Source organism: Sebastes umbrosus, chromosome 1 (assembly GCF_015220745.1).
Source record: "Sebastes umbrosus isolate fSebUmb1 chromosome 1, fSebUmb1.pri, whole genome shotgun sequence".
Lineage (NCBI taxonomy): Eukaryota > Metazoa > Chordata > Actinopteri > Perciformes > Sebastidae > Sebastes > Sebastes umbrosus.
This window is the reverse complement of record NC_051269.1, coordinates 18,388,386-18,403,111: the sequence shown is the minus strand read 5'-3', so window position 1 is coordinate 18,403,111 and position 14,726 is coordinate 18,388,386. Positions and strand designations below refer to the sequence as shown.

Genomic DNA, 14,726 nt, shown 5'->3' with positions numbered 1-14,726 from the left:
TATCAGAATGGTTTATCCCAGGTTTAAACTTGAAGGTGGGTGTTGCAGACTGACTGTAGGAGACTGTAAACACCAGAAACATTAACAGAGTTACAGTTTCTGTAACTTTTCTCTTAGTAAACTCGCGTTTTTCATATTTTTAAGTCTTAATAAATTCACTGAAATACCAACGACAGGTAAGTTAGTCTCCAAAAAGTGTCTAATTGTCGTCACTGTGCTATTTTAGGCTTGTTTTTGATCATATGTTGACATTGTTGTACTTAACCGCAGGTATGTATGACCTTTGCTTTTTTCAGTGGTGGAATTATAGATATAAAACAATGTTTATCTATATAAAACAGTGTTTTATATTTATTTTTTTATTTTTTATTTTGCACAATTTAAGACTATACAACATAACAAAAAAAATAATTAATAATATAAAGTGCAGGAAGAGGCAAAAAACCCACTGGTCTTATCTGAAGCCTCCACCTAGAGACACGATTAATATAAAGAAATAATATGACTCAAAATTGTACTTAAATAAGTAAATGTACTTAGTTACATTCCCCCACTGTGTATGTATGATCTGAGTATTTCCATTTTCTGCTATTTTATCTATTACTAATAAACTAAACCTTTAAAACTACAAGTCGGTAGAAAATGAGCATTTAAAACTGGAAGTTGTTAGACAGAAAGTAGTATTTGGGTAGAAAATTAAGTTTTATATATTTATTTTGGTCCATCCCTAGTTTCCTGTTAATACACAGTGAGAGTTGGGGGCTTTTATTTTGAAAACCATCCTGAGCTTCCTGTTAAGGGGCTTTTCATTGCAGAGTAATCACAGGTGTAATTAATAACAGTAATTATGTGTTTGTATGTGTGTGTGTGTGTGTCAGATTGCACTAATTAACTCATCTCAATCACCTGTGTAGCAGCAATCAGAGGTTTGGACCCTTCTGAGGCAAATATTGTACTTTGTACTCCACTTTTATCCACATTTATTTGATAACTGTAGTTACTTTTTACTGATTTAGATGAAATCTAATCAACAAATAAATTCTGATGAATTATTTATAGATAAAGATAAGACTTTATTGATCCCACCTTTACACATGAATGCATCCATAATTAGCTATACAGTAATGCAATATTATAATGTACATTATGTATGGATATTTCTACACTGGTATTGTTACTTTTACTTTCACTTAATTATTTGTGTATTCTTCCACCATTTTTTTTCAACTGTAAAATATTTTTTTAACCGCCATGATAGCACATTTGTTTATTTATAATATTTTTAGGGCTGCAGCTAACAATTATTTTCATTGTCAATTAGTCAGCAGATGATTTTCTCTCAATGTGATTATAATGATATTTAATTTACTATCAAATATGACAAAAAAAATCCAACTATCAAATAACTACTACTAACTAATAACTAACTATCAAATCTTTGGCAATTTTGCTTGAATAATCACTAAAATGATAAATCAATCATATCGGAAATAGTTGATTGATTTTCTGACGGTTGAGTAATCGATTAATCTGCTAATAATTACAGCTCTTAATATGTTTAATTGTACACATTGTGACCAAGCTCTGTTGAGTTACTGAGTAATTTAAATGTCTAGACTTTTGCTGAAATGCCAAATCAAAGAGATGAGGATGCTGATGATTCCCCTGCTGACCTTCCCTGTCTGGAAAAACTTGACTCTCCCACAGGTATGAAGCTTTATTATGGCAGTTATTGTGTTCAGGCACGTTCAGGGACCATTAGTAATTGAATTATTACCACCGTGGCAGCTTTAATTATCTGAGGGTGTGTGTGTCCTGTCTTTGGTGTCAGGGAGCCCACCCACCGCCTCATTATCCAGTCTGATGGAGCTGGAAAATTGTGTTTCCAACCTGAACCTCGCACATGAGATAGTGCTGAATGGAGACTTCTGCTTCAAACACAGGAGCCCTCCTACAGACAGGCAAGAAAAAACACTCTGCCACAGCGAAAGTGACCTTGGTTATTCTTATTTCCAAAATTAATTGAGAGTTAAGTCTCTTTTGAGCTTTTTTTTTTAAAACCGTTTTTCCTTCTGTAGCCTGGAGGGCAGAGTGACGGAGATCGTTCACCGGGCGTTTTGGGACAGTCTTCAAGAGCAGCTGAACAGCGATCCTCCAAACTACAGCCATGCTGTCATTCTGCTCCAGGAAGTCAAGACTGTAAGTGTGTACGGCATCACATCAGAGGCATTAGTAGCAGAGGAAGATGTTCTACTGAGACCTCTGACCCCATTCATTCTCATATGCTTTGAAGATCAAAACAGAGTGTATACTGTGTGGACAGATGACAACATAAACACGTGGTCAGAGCTGTTATTCACAGGAAAATAAACATAAAGCAGGAGATCTTGCAGATGAAAAATATACTTGTCAGTAGTGGTTGTTGATGAGGTGGGTGTACTACTAGGTAGATGGGTAGGTTACGGTAGGTGTCTGAGGAGGAAGTGGGTATACTCTCTCCTTTATATTCCAATGTATTTTTTGCTGATAAGTCGGTATAGTGTAAACCACCAGAAAAAGAGGGGGTTATACCTCATATACCTGCGTAAGCCCTGTACTACAGTGCTTGTGCTCTCACAGCAATATCGTTTCTAAATGACCTCACACATATTTTTGGCATTACTGTTTTTTTTTGTTATTTACCAGCCAACATGTACAGTAACTGTTTTGAGATAAAACGGCCAATAATATTGATCTGTTGATTTTAGGGATTATATTTTTAATTAATTGGCTAAACTGAAATTTTCTGTATATAAACTTCACTAAAGGCCACCTCATATATTTACCTTTAGATGCTTCAGTCCCTGCTGCTGCCCGGTCACGTCAGACTGAGATCCCAGCTGGACGAGGTGCTGGACATGGAGCTGATCCAGCAGGAGGTCGATCACGGAGCTCTGGATCTCCACCGACTGGCAGGATACGTCATCAACACCATGGCGTCTTTATGTGCACCTGTGCGGGACCCAGCGATCAGGGCACTGAGGGACCTCCGGGACCCTGTGGAGCTCCTGAGGTGAGATGCAGGTTAACACCATTTTAAAGCTTGTGTCTACTATGGATAAATATATATATATATAAATAAATAGTTTATTTGACCCATTTTTACACAAATCCAGGGTCTGTCGCCAACTGTATTTCCATAAATATCACTGCTAAACCACATTATTACATCAGATCTAAAGTACAGTAAATACTCTTCATTTGCTGAATAAAGTTTTTGACTTTCAGTTCATTGAAGGTTTTCTTCTTCCTGTAAAGCACTGCTTCCGTTTTGAGAAGTGCTACATAAATAAAGTTTGATGCTTGCATTTGTAATTTTTCCAAAAAAGCTGTCTCACCCAAAACTGATTCCCCTGCCCTCCCCTCAGGGAGATCTTCCGCGTCTTGGGCCTGATGAAGACCGACATGGTTAACTTCACCATCCAGAGCCTGCGGCCTCACCTCCTGCCGCAGGCCGTGCAGTACGAGAGGGCCAAGTTCCAGCAGATCCTGGACAAGCAGCCGGGTGAGTAAGGGTGTTTAAATCTCTATACCTGACTTTACTGCTGCAGTGTGAGTGACAGATGATAAAGGTGACTCTGCGACTGTGAAATTTATTCTTTTCAATTAAACTGATTTTGACCCTTGTTGCTCTGAAGCACTGTTTCAAGCTTCTCGTAGATTAAGTGAAGAGCTTGACAGCCAATCAGTGACCTCTGGCTCGGATAGCTTGTCTAAGTATCGCTGGCTAATTAGAGATTTTCTAAAAAATTAATCCTCCTAAATACATTTTGTTAGCAAATGAATTAATGTGGTTAATAAGTATCAATAATGTTCTATTCATACAAGTAATGTTTTAGTTTTTATTGCAGAAGGTGTCTGTTTTTTGAGAAGGTAATTCTTGGTACAGATGCTGTGAGAGTGAAGCAAATGTGCTGTGAGCATAATTGAACTGGTTTTAGTCCTCATCCTCCTTAGGGAGTGTCTGTTTCACTCACAACCCCGTGTGACTCCTCTGGTAATTCAGTGTCATTGCAGTAGAGCTTAATCATGTGTGACTGTTATCTTTAGAATATGTAATTTACTGTTTGTCTTCAGCTTGTTTGGACGATACCACCGCTTGGCTTCAGGCAGCAGCGTCCGAAGAGGCGGCGGCCGTCAGAGCTCGGTCTGAGTCTCCCAGTCCTGACAGCCGAGGTCCCGTCAGCGCCGCCGCTGTCCTCAACCAGGCCTACATGCGTCTGCTACACTGGGACCCCCAAGACCAGAAATATCCCGAGGTCAGCTGCAGCCTGCAAAACATTACATCACACTACACTTTGCCTTTTCATTTGAGTGATATTTTATTGATTATCAGGAAATATTCCGTCTCCTCCTCACCCCGCTGCACGTCAAAGCATGTGACAACACATTAGAGCTCATGCAGCACCTTTTCAGTCTGATGTCCTGACGCAGCACTGTCAGACGAACTCAAGTACTCCTTCGTCAACATCACCCATCATGTTTCAGATGTGTTCATTTGAACTGATGTTAAACTCCATGTTACTTAATACATTTAATTATATAAACAATGTCTTCAGAATATAATCAAACTAGCAATGTTTAGGTGATTTAGTCAAGTTTGCTGATGCTGAAAGTTTCAAACTTTTATCCATTTCTTTTAGCTAACAATTTCACCTATATATTTATTTCATTAGCCATCTATTTTAACGTTTTATCCATTAAGCTACTTTTAGCTATTTCAGCAATTTTTGTCCATAACTTTTAGCCAACAATTTTAAACATTTATCCATTTCTTTTAGCTCACGGTAACCAGACGAAACCAGACGAAACCAGACAAGCTGACGTGTCCCGAGTCCCGACAAATATCTGTAAAACAGATTAAAAAAAAACGGTTTTCAACAGTCACTAACAAATTGTCCCAGTTTTCACCACAATTAAAATAACAATATTATACTTACATAGACGTTTATCATGTTCCACTCATTAATTACCTCGGCTAAGGCCGAAGGCCTAAGAAGGAGGTTATGTTTTCACCGGCGTTGGTTCGTTGGTTCGTTGGTTTGTCTGTTAGCAGGATTACTCCAAAAGTCTGCAATTGATTTGAATGAAATCCATTTGATTTTGTTGGCGATCCGGATAATGATCCGGATTCAGGAATTTTGTTAATGATTCCGATCAGCCAGCCATTTTTTGTATTTTATTTTGATTTTTTAATCAAATTGTAATTTCTTTTTTTTTTTTTAAATTAGCCAAGCTACTGTACAATCTTTCCACGCACCTGGCAAATGTCCAATTACCCCTGGTTGAGAATCACTGTCGCGTACCCAGTGAAACTTTTCATATCCAAAACCCAGAGTGTTATCATCTAGATGTAGCTGTTGTTTTTTTTTGGATAGGCTCTTATTTAAGCTGCAAATTCCCTGTGATTAACCATTTGACACGTGACCCTGACCTGCACACACACAGACTGTGCTGATGGACCGAGCCCGCCTGGACGCCCTGGGCCAGCGGCTCCAGATGCTGGTCGTGGAGGCGTCGGTGCTGCTGCTGACCAACGCTCAGTGTGGGGGTGCCGTTTTCTCCCTGCAGGGGTTTGTAGGTAAACTCAGGCAGTCCATCACTGCCCTGCTGGAGGGCAGTCACACCAGGTAAGAGGGGGATGTGGTGATGCATGTACTGGCTGTCATGGGGAACAGGTATCGTATGAGAAGGAAACCAATGGAGGCGACAGGAGGCAACTAGCTTGTCAGAACAGATCCAGCTAACCTCATTCTTTCTTTTCAAGAGAAGCCCCGTCATGATTAGTGGATAAATGTGGAACAGCAGCTTGTGATATTCAAGGCCTGCTCACACTCCAAGCTGCAATAAAAATGTAGCACGGGCTACTTCTCCTCTTAATCACCTTTATTAACATGTCATTCTACTTAATCTAAACCTGAGAAACCTAGATGTTATTAAAGACCCTTATTTACTGACTGCCACGAGTCGCAGGACCCTTTGCTCAACACTCATAAATGGATAATAAATGGATAAATTCATTGGCCTGTGACCTAACACACATCTAATGAACTCTGCAGGTAATTTGTCTCATGCTGGTTTCTGGTGCTGCAGGGAAGCTGACCTGAAGGGGGCGTTGCTTGGGCTCGGGGAGACAGTGCTGCAGCTGGTGACCGAAGCTGTGAGCGGCCAGGGAGGAGCAGCGATGCCTCAGGAGAGCCAGGATCTGCTGAAAGGACAAATATCTGAGCTGTGGAAGGACAACAATCCTGTCCGCACACTCATAGGTCAGGCTGAGCACAAGAGGGCTACATCAATGATTAATTGAAATACAAATGGGAGGGAAATGGTATAAATCCACATATTAGATTTTAGTTTCTAAGTATTCGTAGCTGGATATTGGTGGTTGTTATTTTTATTTCATTTAAGGTGTGGTTTCAACAATTCTGTTTTTTTTGTCGATGCACCATTTTCACTTGACAAGAGAAACATGCCTTGCAAGTATTTTCATTATTGATTATTCCACCCATTACTTTCTCAATTGACAGCTACGTATATGCTGACATCCTCACATCGATCGTTTTCTCCAACCAAAGTCCAAAACCAAAGAATATTCAGTTTGCTCTCATATGTGACAAAGAAAAGCAGCAGATCTTCACATTTGAGGAGCTGGAACCAGAGGATGTTTGGCATTTTTTCTTGGTTGAAAAATTATTAATTTGATGATCAAAATAGTCACAGAATAATGCAGTATATGGTAGTATATTTTAATCAGTAGGAGAGAACATGCGTTATAATGTCATTTAGTTTTGGTTATCACATGTCCACATGGATGTTTTTAAACTTGGATTTGTGCTGCTGCAGAGAGCTGACTTCTTTCCTTCTCTCTCCCTCCACCCCCTCATCCCTCTCTCCATCAAACACAGGGGAAAGGGTTCAGGGCTTCCTCCAGGCCATGCTGCAGGGCGGCCTCGCTAAAAGGAGTCCAGAGCTGCCCGCTCCCCTCAGGCTGGTGAGCGCCGAGCTAGCCGAACTGGGGACGGCCTTTGGGCGAATCATCCACTTCAACCGAACGGTCTTTGGTCCTTTCTACGCACCCATCCTCAGGAAACTGCTGTTCCCACCAGGAGAGGCCGAGACCGGTGAGGACTCACGCTAGGCTGAGGGCGACCCACACAAAAGCGGGTGACCTTAATATAAGATGCCATTTGGCTCTGAATGTGTAGCTATAGAGTGTAAATACAGTAAATGTTTAAGGGAAAGACATGAAAGAAAAAGTTGTATATTATTATATTTTTTCAGGTGTTTAACAAAAAAGTCTGACTCACAAATTCAACTCAACAAATTTTGTAAAACAAAATGAGAAACGGTTTTCACCCGGACAAGAGTAACAAATAGTTTGTAGTGTGTTAATGAAAAGAGTCATAACAAGAGACTGATCATGAAATGGCTTTGAAAAGAATTTCCTGATAAAAACACATTTGTTGGTTTAACTTCATCTCAAGATAAACACCCTCAGGAAAAACATCAAGTACCAAAGATTATGCTAATAGTTTGTAAATAATACGTATGTAGCTGGTTTCTCTTCTTTAACTTTATGTTGACAGATGTTTATGTATAATTTACCAAAGACTGTGCACTTTTTATGATTCTTTTTTTTTTTTTGCACGTTTGATTATAAACCAAAAATATACTCAATGTTTCCCCTAGAGTAGTTGGTATTAGTGGGAGGTGGTGTACCAAACAGGTACTTATTTGTATATAAAGTATATATCAAATTGATTAATTTTCCATTTTTCGACAGCCCTGATTCACTCCACTAAACAAATCAAAATACTGATATCAAAATTCTGTAAGGCATCACCGTTCACCTCGATGAATTTAAAACAATATTCTGGGAGAACTATTACTGGATACACTTATAACGGGCGAAGCTAAACACAAAACCAAACAAACTGAAAGCTTAAAGGTGCTATTGATAACATTGATAACATTCAGCCACTAGATGTTCCATTGCATTTATCTTACAACAGATGGTTGCCAGTTTGTTGGACAACCTGCATATTTTATGGTGGAGTGGAGTGAGACTCTTTGATGAATCTTTTATGGTAAAGTAATGAAGTCATTTTGCAGCATGTAGCTATAGATCTACATTAGGGTTGTATGTGTGTGTGTGTGTGCGCGGCACCCCTTCCCCTGCTGCCGTAGTTTCAACTGGGAGATCAGCTGTTCTAGCGCGAAGCATTGTAAAACACACTTCATTCAAACTCGACAGAAACAAAATAAAACTCACCAAAATCGTCTTGGTTAGTCTTTCTAACAATCACCAACCCTGGTTCAGTCGGCTACCCTAAATCCCCTCTGATATACATCTTTGTTATACATTGAGGGAACTATAACGTTTAATTTAAATTATTTGTATGAATAAAAATGTTATCATTAACACCTTTAAACAGAGCGCTACAGATTACTCTCTTGAAACCTGTAATTTTGTATTTTTTCTTATTACTGAAGCGAGTTCCAGGAGTCAGATAGCATATTTTCATATTGTACGAAATTAAATAATGAATGAATATATTATAATTTGCAGAACGGTTAGCATAAGGGATTTGTATCCATAAAACATGCTGGTGTGATCCTTTAACAGCTCCGAGCAGAACTGATGACAAAACTTGCGCGAGTCACAGAGGTAAGCATTTTCTGAAACATTAAATTCTTGGCAATCTTTTCAAATGGTCTTTTATCAACATTTCCTGCTGTGTTGAAGGTATACATACAGTCGCTTTCGTGTCATAGTTGGTGGCGTGGTTTAGGGCTGAGTAGTCGTGGGGGAAACAATCCTTTTCCACCACCCGGATATGCTAGGAAAGCGCAGTTTTTAATATCATAAATTTACGTACAAAAGTGCCATGTCTTATATAGAGTCCTTATCCTCACTTGACAAAGAACGTTACATACAAAAAGTAGACAGAATCTGAGTAGATTATTGTCCATGTCTTATAAAAGACTGCACAAATGATCCAACTAAATGGCCCAAGTGCCATTCCCAGATATTTTCTGCTATCTGGGTGAATCGCCTGGTGAGTGACATTTAATCAGTATATGAATTAAACCTTTATAATATCAATACCCTACAGCCATATAATGTTATGATGTAATAAACTTGAATATTTGAGGGAACTTCATGCAGTTTCAAGACAGTAGCAACGGTAATGTTACTCAATGCCATTAGCCTATGTTTTGACATGTGCAATATCACGTAGGGATTTACACACAGTGCAACCTCAAGAACTGCAGTACCTTGGAGGCTCACAACTTCTTTACCAGTGGCTTTGCAGGGGTTGCAATCCATCACAAAATGTCTAGGTCAGACACTCATCTGTTTTGTTGTGATGTGAAGCCATCCTGGAGAGTGACAGAAAAGCTTCATCAGACCTGGGTTGCTGTACAGGGGAATGGTACAATCCTGACGGTCTCCTATCAGATTCTGTCTCTCTGTTAGGTAAAATATAAAACTTTAGGTTCAGATTTTTACGTTTATTTGACGTGCAGAAATCCACACAGCAGCTTTTGAGCATGGCAGCGAATGCTTTGTTTTCCCCTACGGCGTAAACCGGATGTGACGTATTGTGGGCATTGTCAAGAATGCCGACTGTATGTATTTTCAGAATACTCAAAGCTTCCTTTAACCATATAATTAAAAGAATATTTAGTCTTTTGCACCATAAAATAGATTTTTAACCAGTTTCTGAAACTGCAACTATATTTACTAGTCCAGGTAGCCAGAAATATCACAGCACCTTGCACATTTGGCATGGCACAAGTTACTGTACTGTATATAAAAATAGAATCTAATGGAAAGTAACATTATTATAAACAAATATAACTGACGTAAAACTTTGTATTTTTTTTATTTACATAGTTAGAAGAGAGGATTCTGGAAATACCATCAACACAGCAATAATGATCTGGCACTTTAAGAAATCAGATGCTTGGCTCTGTGACTTGAATGTAATATAACACATGGTACTCACAAACTGGGGCTAATTGCTGGGTGAGATTAGAAGTCGCACCATTCACTAATCACTACAGCAGGGGAAACACTGATAGTATAATTGTACATTATAATTACCATATTGATATGTTGTCGCTTTGAATTTTAAACAGCTGGTGTAATGTTTTCCTTGTGTTTTATTTTTTAACCATAAAACAAAATCAATGCTGACAACAGACTTGAGAGGGATTCTTTTGTCATTGTATTATTTAATTTTTCATTAATATAATATTGCTTTGAAATTTGAAACAGTATCACATTTTCATTGACAAACCATACTCTGTCCACAAACATGGGCAAAGCATTGTATGCTGGTACAGTTTTTTTTTCTCTACACTTTGTTACATTTCTGTTTTACCCTTAATAACTCCCACAGTTACTATCTCAGTCCAATAGACCTGGATCAATAGAAATGCTCATTAATGGTCTATATATCATTAATGGTCTACCGTGCTCTAAACATTACAGTACCTACAGGACAAGATCAGAAAGTCACATGGAGGCCAGGAAATAGCCCTGACCCTTTTCTGACTGACCTCTCTCTCTCAAGACAGGAGTGATACACAGGTCCCGTTTAGCCATTGATGTGGGACAACAGGTTACCTTTTCGTCTGTGTGTTGGGGTTTCATATCAGGGGGCAGTGGAGGAGCAGGGGGATATACAGAGTGAGATCTAAATGTCAGAGTAGTAGCGCTGGTTGGCCCTGCGTTGCATAAGGCTTACCTCTCGTTTTCTCTCCCTCTACCTTTTTTTCCACTGCTCTGCCCACTAAACTCAACACACACACACTCGCATCGGGCTGCTCCCCTTCAACTCACAGCTTGGTATCCGGAAACTTGAACGTTGGGGTGAGCTACACAAGGAAAACACCAAAATGTTAAAAAAGACTGGTACATGCACAGCCAAATCATGCCACCAAAACTTGCTTTAAATAGCTGCTGCTCATTAAAGTGTAATGCTTTTATATTATGCATCCATACTGGAGCAGGTTGTCTTGGTGACACACAAAATGGAAGAACATACGTGACAAAAATGCTGGGAGGAATGACAACAATGGAGACGTGGAGGGACGAGGATGGATCGCTGTGATGGCGTGTGACGAAGAGAGGAGGGAACATAAAAAGCGAATGGCGGATGAGTGAGAAGAGACGAAGACACTGCTACAGTACATACAGCGACTGCTCAGGCCAAGTGCATCAAAGGGTACAAAAAACACAAAAAACACTGCCAACATGCATCGTCAGTGGAAGCTAACAGTCAGAACAGAGTGGCAATGACACAGCCACGGTACCGCACACAAGTCAGTCTCCAGACACACTATCTGCTGGAGAGGAGCTCAATACCTCACATCTCCTGCTGCAGCACACAGAAAACAAGGACGGTGGACAGTGATGTAACAGCAACGGTCCAAACTCCCATGAGGACAGACAGAAACAAGGCATACAGCACGCACAGTAGGTAGTGCACACAGGGGAGGACCCACAGATATGTGTCGACTCCACAACGAGCATTTTTGAGTCACAGTGCAGCAAGGAAATTCTTTAAAAAAATAAATAAATAAACTCATGTTCTCAGCATAGCAAATCCATTCGCATTAACACGACATCAGAGCAACACTTAGATTTGGCTCTTTTAATGTAGTGGAATTAAATCTTTTCACTGCCGTTTATTTTCAAGTGACATACTTTGCATGTACTGTACCTAATTCTAAATTGGTGTGAAGCAGCATGGATACCTACCCATGTAATCATGATAATAAGATGCTATGTTGGGAAAAATGTGCACCAAATTGTGCTCCAGGCTCATTAATATACGAGTCAAATGAAATCGTGTTGTGGATCCAATGTCAGTACACTCACTATGCTTGTGTAATTCAGTTTGGTGGTATTCTCTTTGTCTTGGGTTTGTTGGGATCCTTCTAGATCCCGTCTTAATCGCTCTTTCCCAAAGTATTTCACTCAGCCCCCGTCTATCAAAAAGTATCACAAAATGCACTAATGTCCTATTTGCACCGTAAGAAAAGAAAATAAGGTATTAAAAGGGATAGTGCCACGTTTTTAACACAGTGTTATTTTCTTTTTTTTTAAATTGACAAGAAGAAGATGCTGTGATTTGCAGTCTCTCGATGCTACCATGAATGCTGAGAGACTGCAGACAGGGCGGTACAAAGGCCAGAGCAAAGACTCTCATCTGGACAAAACTGTACCATCATGAGAACAACATCATCCCAGCCAGTCACAGTCAGTTTCACACCAGGAAATCAGAAGTGTTGTCTTTTTTTTTAAAAGTCTTTTAGAAGCAAGGGGGAGGCGTGCAGTTGTTGGGTGGTGGTGGTCGGGGGAAGGTGGGGGCTTCAGTTGATTATAGATAACCGAAATGACGTAAGGCTGTTGTCCTCGGTAAAGTGTAGGAAAGTTGTCCTCCTGTGTGTGTGTGTGTGTGTGTGTGTGTGTGTGTGTGTGTGTACGAAGGTTCAGTTCTTGGTCCGTTTGAGTTCAGACATCAGTGATCGATTCACGACCAATCCATCGTGTTGTTATGAGTATTGTACAAATGCGTAGAAAAGAAAACAGGTTCTTTGCTGCATGTCGCTGTTTTGTCTTTCATTGATTTAATTGTCCGTCTTGCATCCCATGCTAGCAAAGCAGCCTCCTCATAGTGCCTCACAGTGGTAGATGCCTGGTAAGACAGGACAGGCTAAAGATGGAGAAAGAAAAATATATATATATAACTGTCTTGAGGCAAAACAACAAAACAATTCAGAATTTTTTAAATAAATAAAAGTGATGTTGAAATTTTTTTTTTTTAAAAAAGGAATCATGCTTTTATTTTATTGACTAAGCCTTTGATCTGTGCGATATGAAAAGGGCACGTTAAAGGAAAAGTTCAACGTTTTGGGGAAAATGACAGACAATATTGATACCACTCTCACATCTGCACGGTAAATATCAAGCTGCTGCCAGCAGCCGGTTAACTTGGGTTAGCACAAAGACTGAAAACAGATCTGTCCGAATCTAGCTACCAGCACATCTAAAGCTCACTAATTAACATTTTATATTTAATTTGTTTAATGTATTCTGTCAGTACAACTGTATTTTCTTTATAATTTTACATCGCAATGTCTGCTGTATTAGCCATGTGTTTACTACGTGTTTATTTGCCTCTAGAGTGGGAAAGTGAAATCGGATCACAGTAGTCACTCAAGACGCATGTGGAGACACATGTTAACGCCAGGTCTGAGCAGGTGGTATTGGTAGCAGGATTTTTTTTTTACCTTTGGACAGAGCCAGGCTAACGGTTTCCATGTTTCCGGTCTTTATGCTAAGCTAAATTAGCCAGTTTCTGGCTGTAGCTTCATATTTACTGTACAGATGTGAGAGTGGTATCAATATTCTCATCTAACTAAAACAAATAAGCGCCTTTCCACAAAATGTTGAACTCTTCCTTTAACAGTTTAACACACTGACCCTTTTTGTATTACACACAAGTTTGTAGTTTACTCAATATCGTAACCTTTCCGGAAATTAAACTTAAGCCAATGTGTTGTCTAGATACAGGGTGAAATAAAAAATGAGCATGCTCGTTTTGCCTGCAGAGAATCAATTTAAAGAATGGTCTGAAACAGAAGAAGAAGAAGAATAAAGATGCAACCTCTGGGAGCTATCGGGGATTTGGAGGCAGATGCAAGTTGAGGAGGAGGAGGATGAGGAGGAAGAGGCAGTTTGGTTGAGAGAGCAGGGCCACTGTAAAAATGAGATCAGTCCAGGATCATCCGTTCCAGGGCTCCGCCATTGGCTGCAGCAGCAACAGGCGAGGGAGGCTGCCGGGGGGTGTCGGGGAGGCACGGGAGAGAGAGCCGCGGGAGTGTTTGTCATGGCGGGTAAAAGAGGTTGGTGTGGGTCGCTGGGCAGGGCAAAGGAGGGTGCAGGAGTAAGCTGCCCTGAGGGATGCTATACCATCACAGTGAGAAGGCACGGGGCTCGCATGAGTAAAGGTGTGCGTGTGTGAGAGAGAGAAATAAAGAACCGGATGCAGAGGGGAGAGGAAAGTACGAGGGGGTGCAGAGGAGCGGCTGTGGGGATCCGGCCTCAGAATATGGTGGTCTCGTACTTGGTGCTGACGGGGCGCCTGTGGGTGTCCCGCTGATCCAAGAGCCAGGTGGTGCTGCCCAGGGAGTGCATATCGGCGTCCATCTCCAGGGGGTCGATCTGCCGGGGAGGAGGGAGGGAGGAGGGACGAGAGGAGGAGGGCGTGAGACGGGGCGGCAGTGGAGGCCATTGTGCACCACACTGACGTCACAAGTCCTCAGCTCACACGTGCATGTGGATTAGAGGTACAGTCCAGTGATCAGGTTATAATCACAGACACTCAGGGCTCAATCCACCACATGGATGATGTCTGACAGGAAATACACTCAGCCTCTTGTAAGCAGCAGCAGTAAAACCAAAGCTACGACCCTCTGGGAGTTAAAGAATACACTGATTAGTAGTTCAGAAGCAACATGTGCTCTACACCAGTGGCTCATATACAAACAGGAGTGCTACTGTCGTAATATAAGCAAGTCAAAACACACTGATTAACACTGATTTACTTAGAGCTACATATGAATTTGAAAAGGTTAAAAAAATCTCAAGATACATTTGAAAATTGCCT

At 40.4% G+C, this 14,726-nt stretch overlaps 2 protein-coding genes across 16 annotated transcripts in view; one reads left to right on the top strand and one right to left on the bottom strand.

Annotated features, from left to right (window-relative positions):
- Nucleotides 1-34: 34 nt before the first annotated feature.
- Nucleotides 35-10,243, top strand: LOC119486267 (T-complex protein 11 homolog). Its single transcript, XM_037766266.1, has 10 exons — nucleotides 35-176; nucleotides 1,617-1,707; nucleotides 1,832-1,961; nucleotides 2,079-2,199; nucleotides 2,832-3,052; nucleotides 3,408-3,544; nucleotides 4,117-4,298; nucleotides 5,488-5,669; nucleotides 6,133-6,305; nucleotides 6,945-10,243. The coding sequence occupies exons 2-10, from the start codon at nucleotides 1,629-1,631 to the stop codon at nucleotides 7,175-7,177; spliced, it is 1,458 nt and encodes a 485-aa protein (XP_037622194.1). The 5' UTR covers nucleotides 35-176; nucleotides 1,617-1,628; the 3' UTR covers nucleotides 7,178-10,243.
- Nucleotides 10,244-10,264: 21 nt separating this feature from the next.
- anks1ab (ankyrin repeat and sterile alpha motif domain containing 1Ab) overlaps nucleotides 10,265-14,726 on the bottom strand; it is a 50,611-nt gene continuing 46,149 nt past the window's right edge. For 4 of the 15 annotated variants that reach the window (XM_037766145.1, XM_037766136.1, XM_037766170.1 and 1 more), the window contains one exon: nucleotides 12,116-14,281. In XM_037766145.1, the coding sequence (XP_037622073.1) occupies nucleotides 14,032-14,281 (250 nt within the window). In that variant the 3' untranslated portion in view covers nucleotides 12,116-14,031. Of the gene's footprint in view, nucleotides 14,282-14,726 lie in introns of all 15 variants that reach the window. The other 11 variants (XM_037766180.1, XM_037766193.1, XM_037766226.1 and 8 more) reach the window with 5 other exon arrangements.

What these genes read in the sequence shown, in the direction of transcription:
- LOC119486267 (XM_037766266.1), top strand. Translation starts at nt 1,629, where the DNA reads ATGCCAAATCAAAGAGATGAGGATGCTGATGATTCCCCTGCTGACCTT. An exon ending in AGGAGCCCTCCTACAGACAG is followed by an intron (nt 1,962 to 2,078) that starts GCAAGAAAAAAC and finishes TTCCTTCTGTAG; the next exon opens with CCTGGAGGGCAGAGTGACGG. An exon ending in AAGACCAGAAATATCCCGAG is followed by an intron (nt 4,299 to 5,487) that starts GTCAGCTGCAGC and finishes GCACACACACAG; the next exon opens with ACTGTGCTGATGGACCGAGC.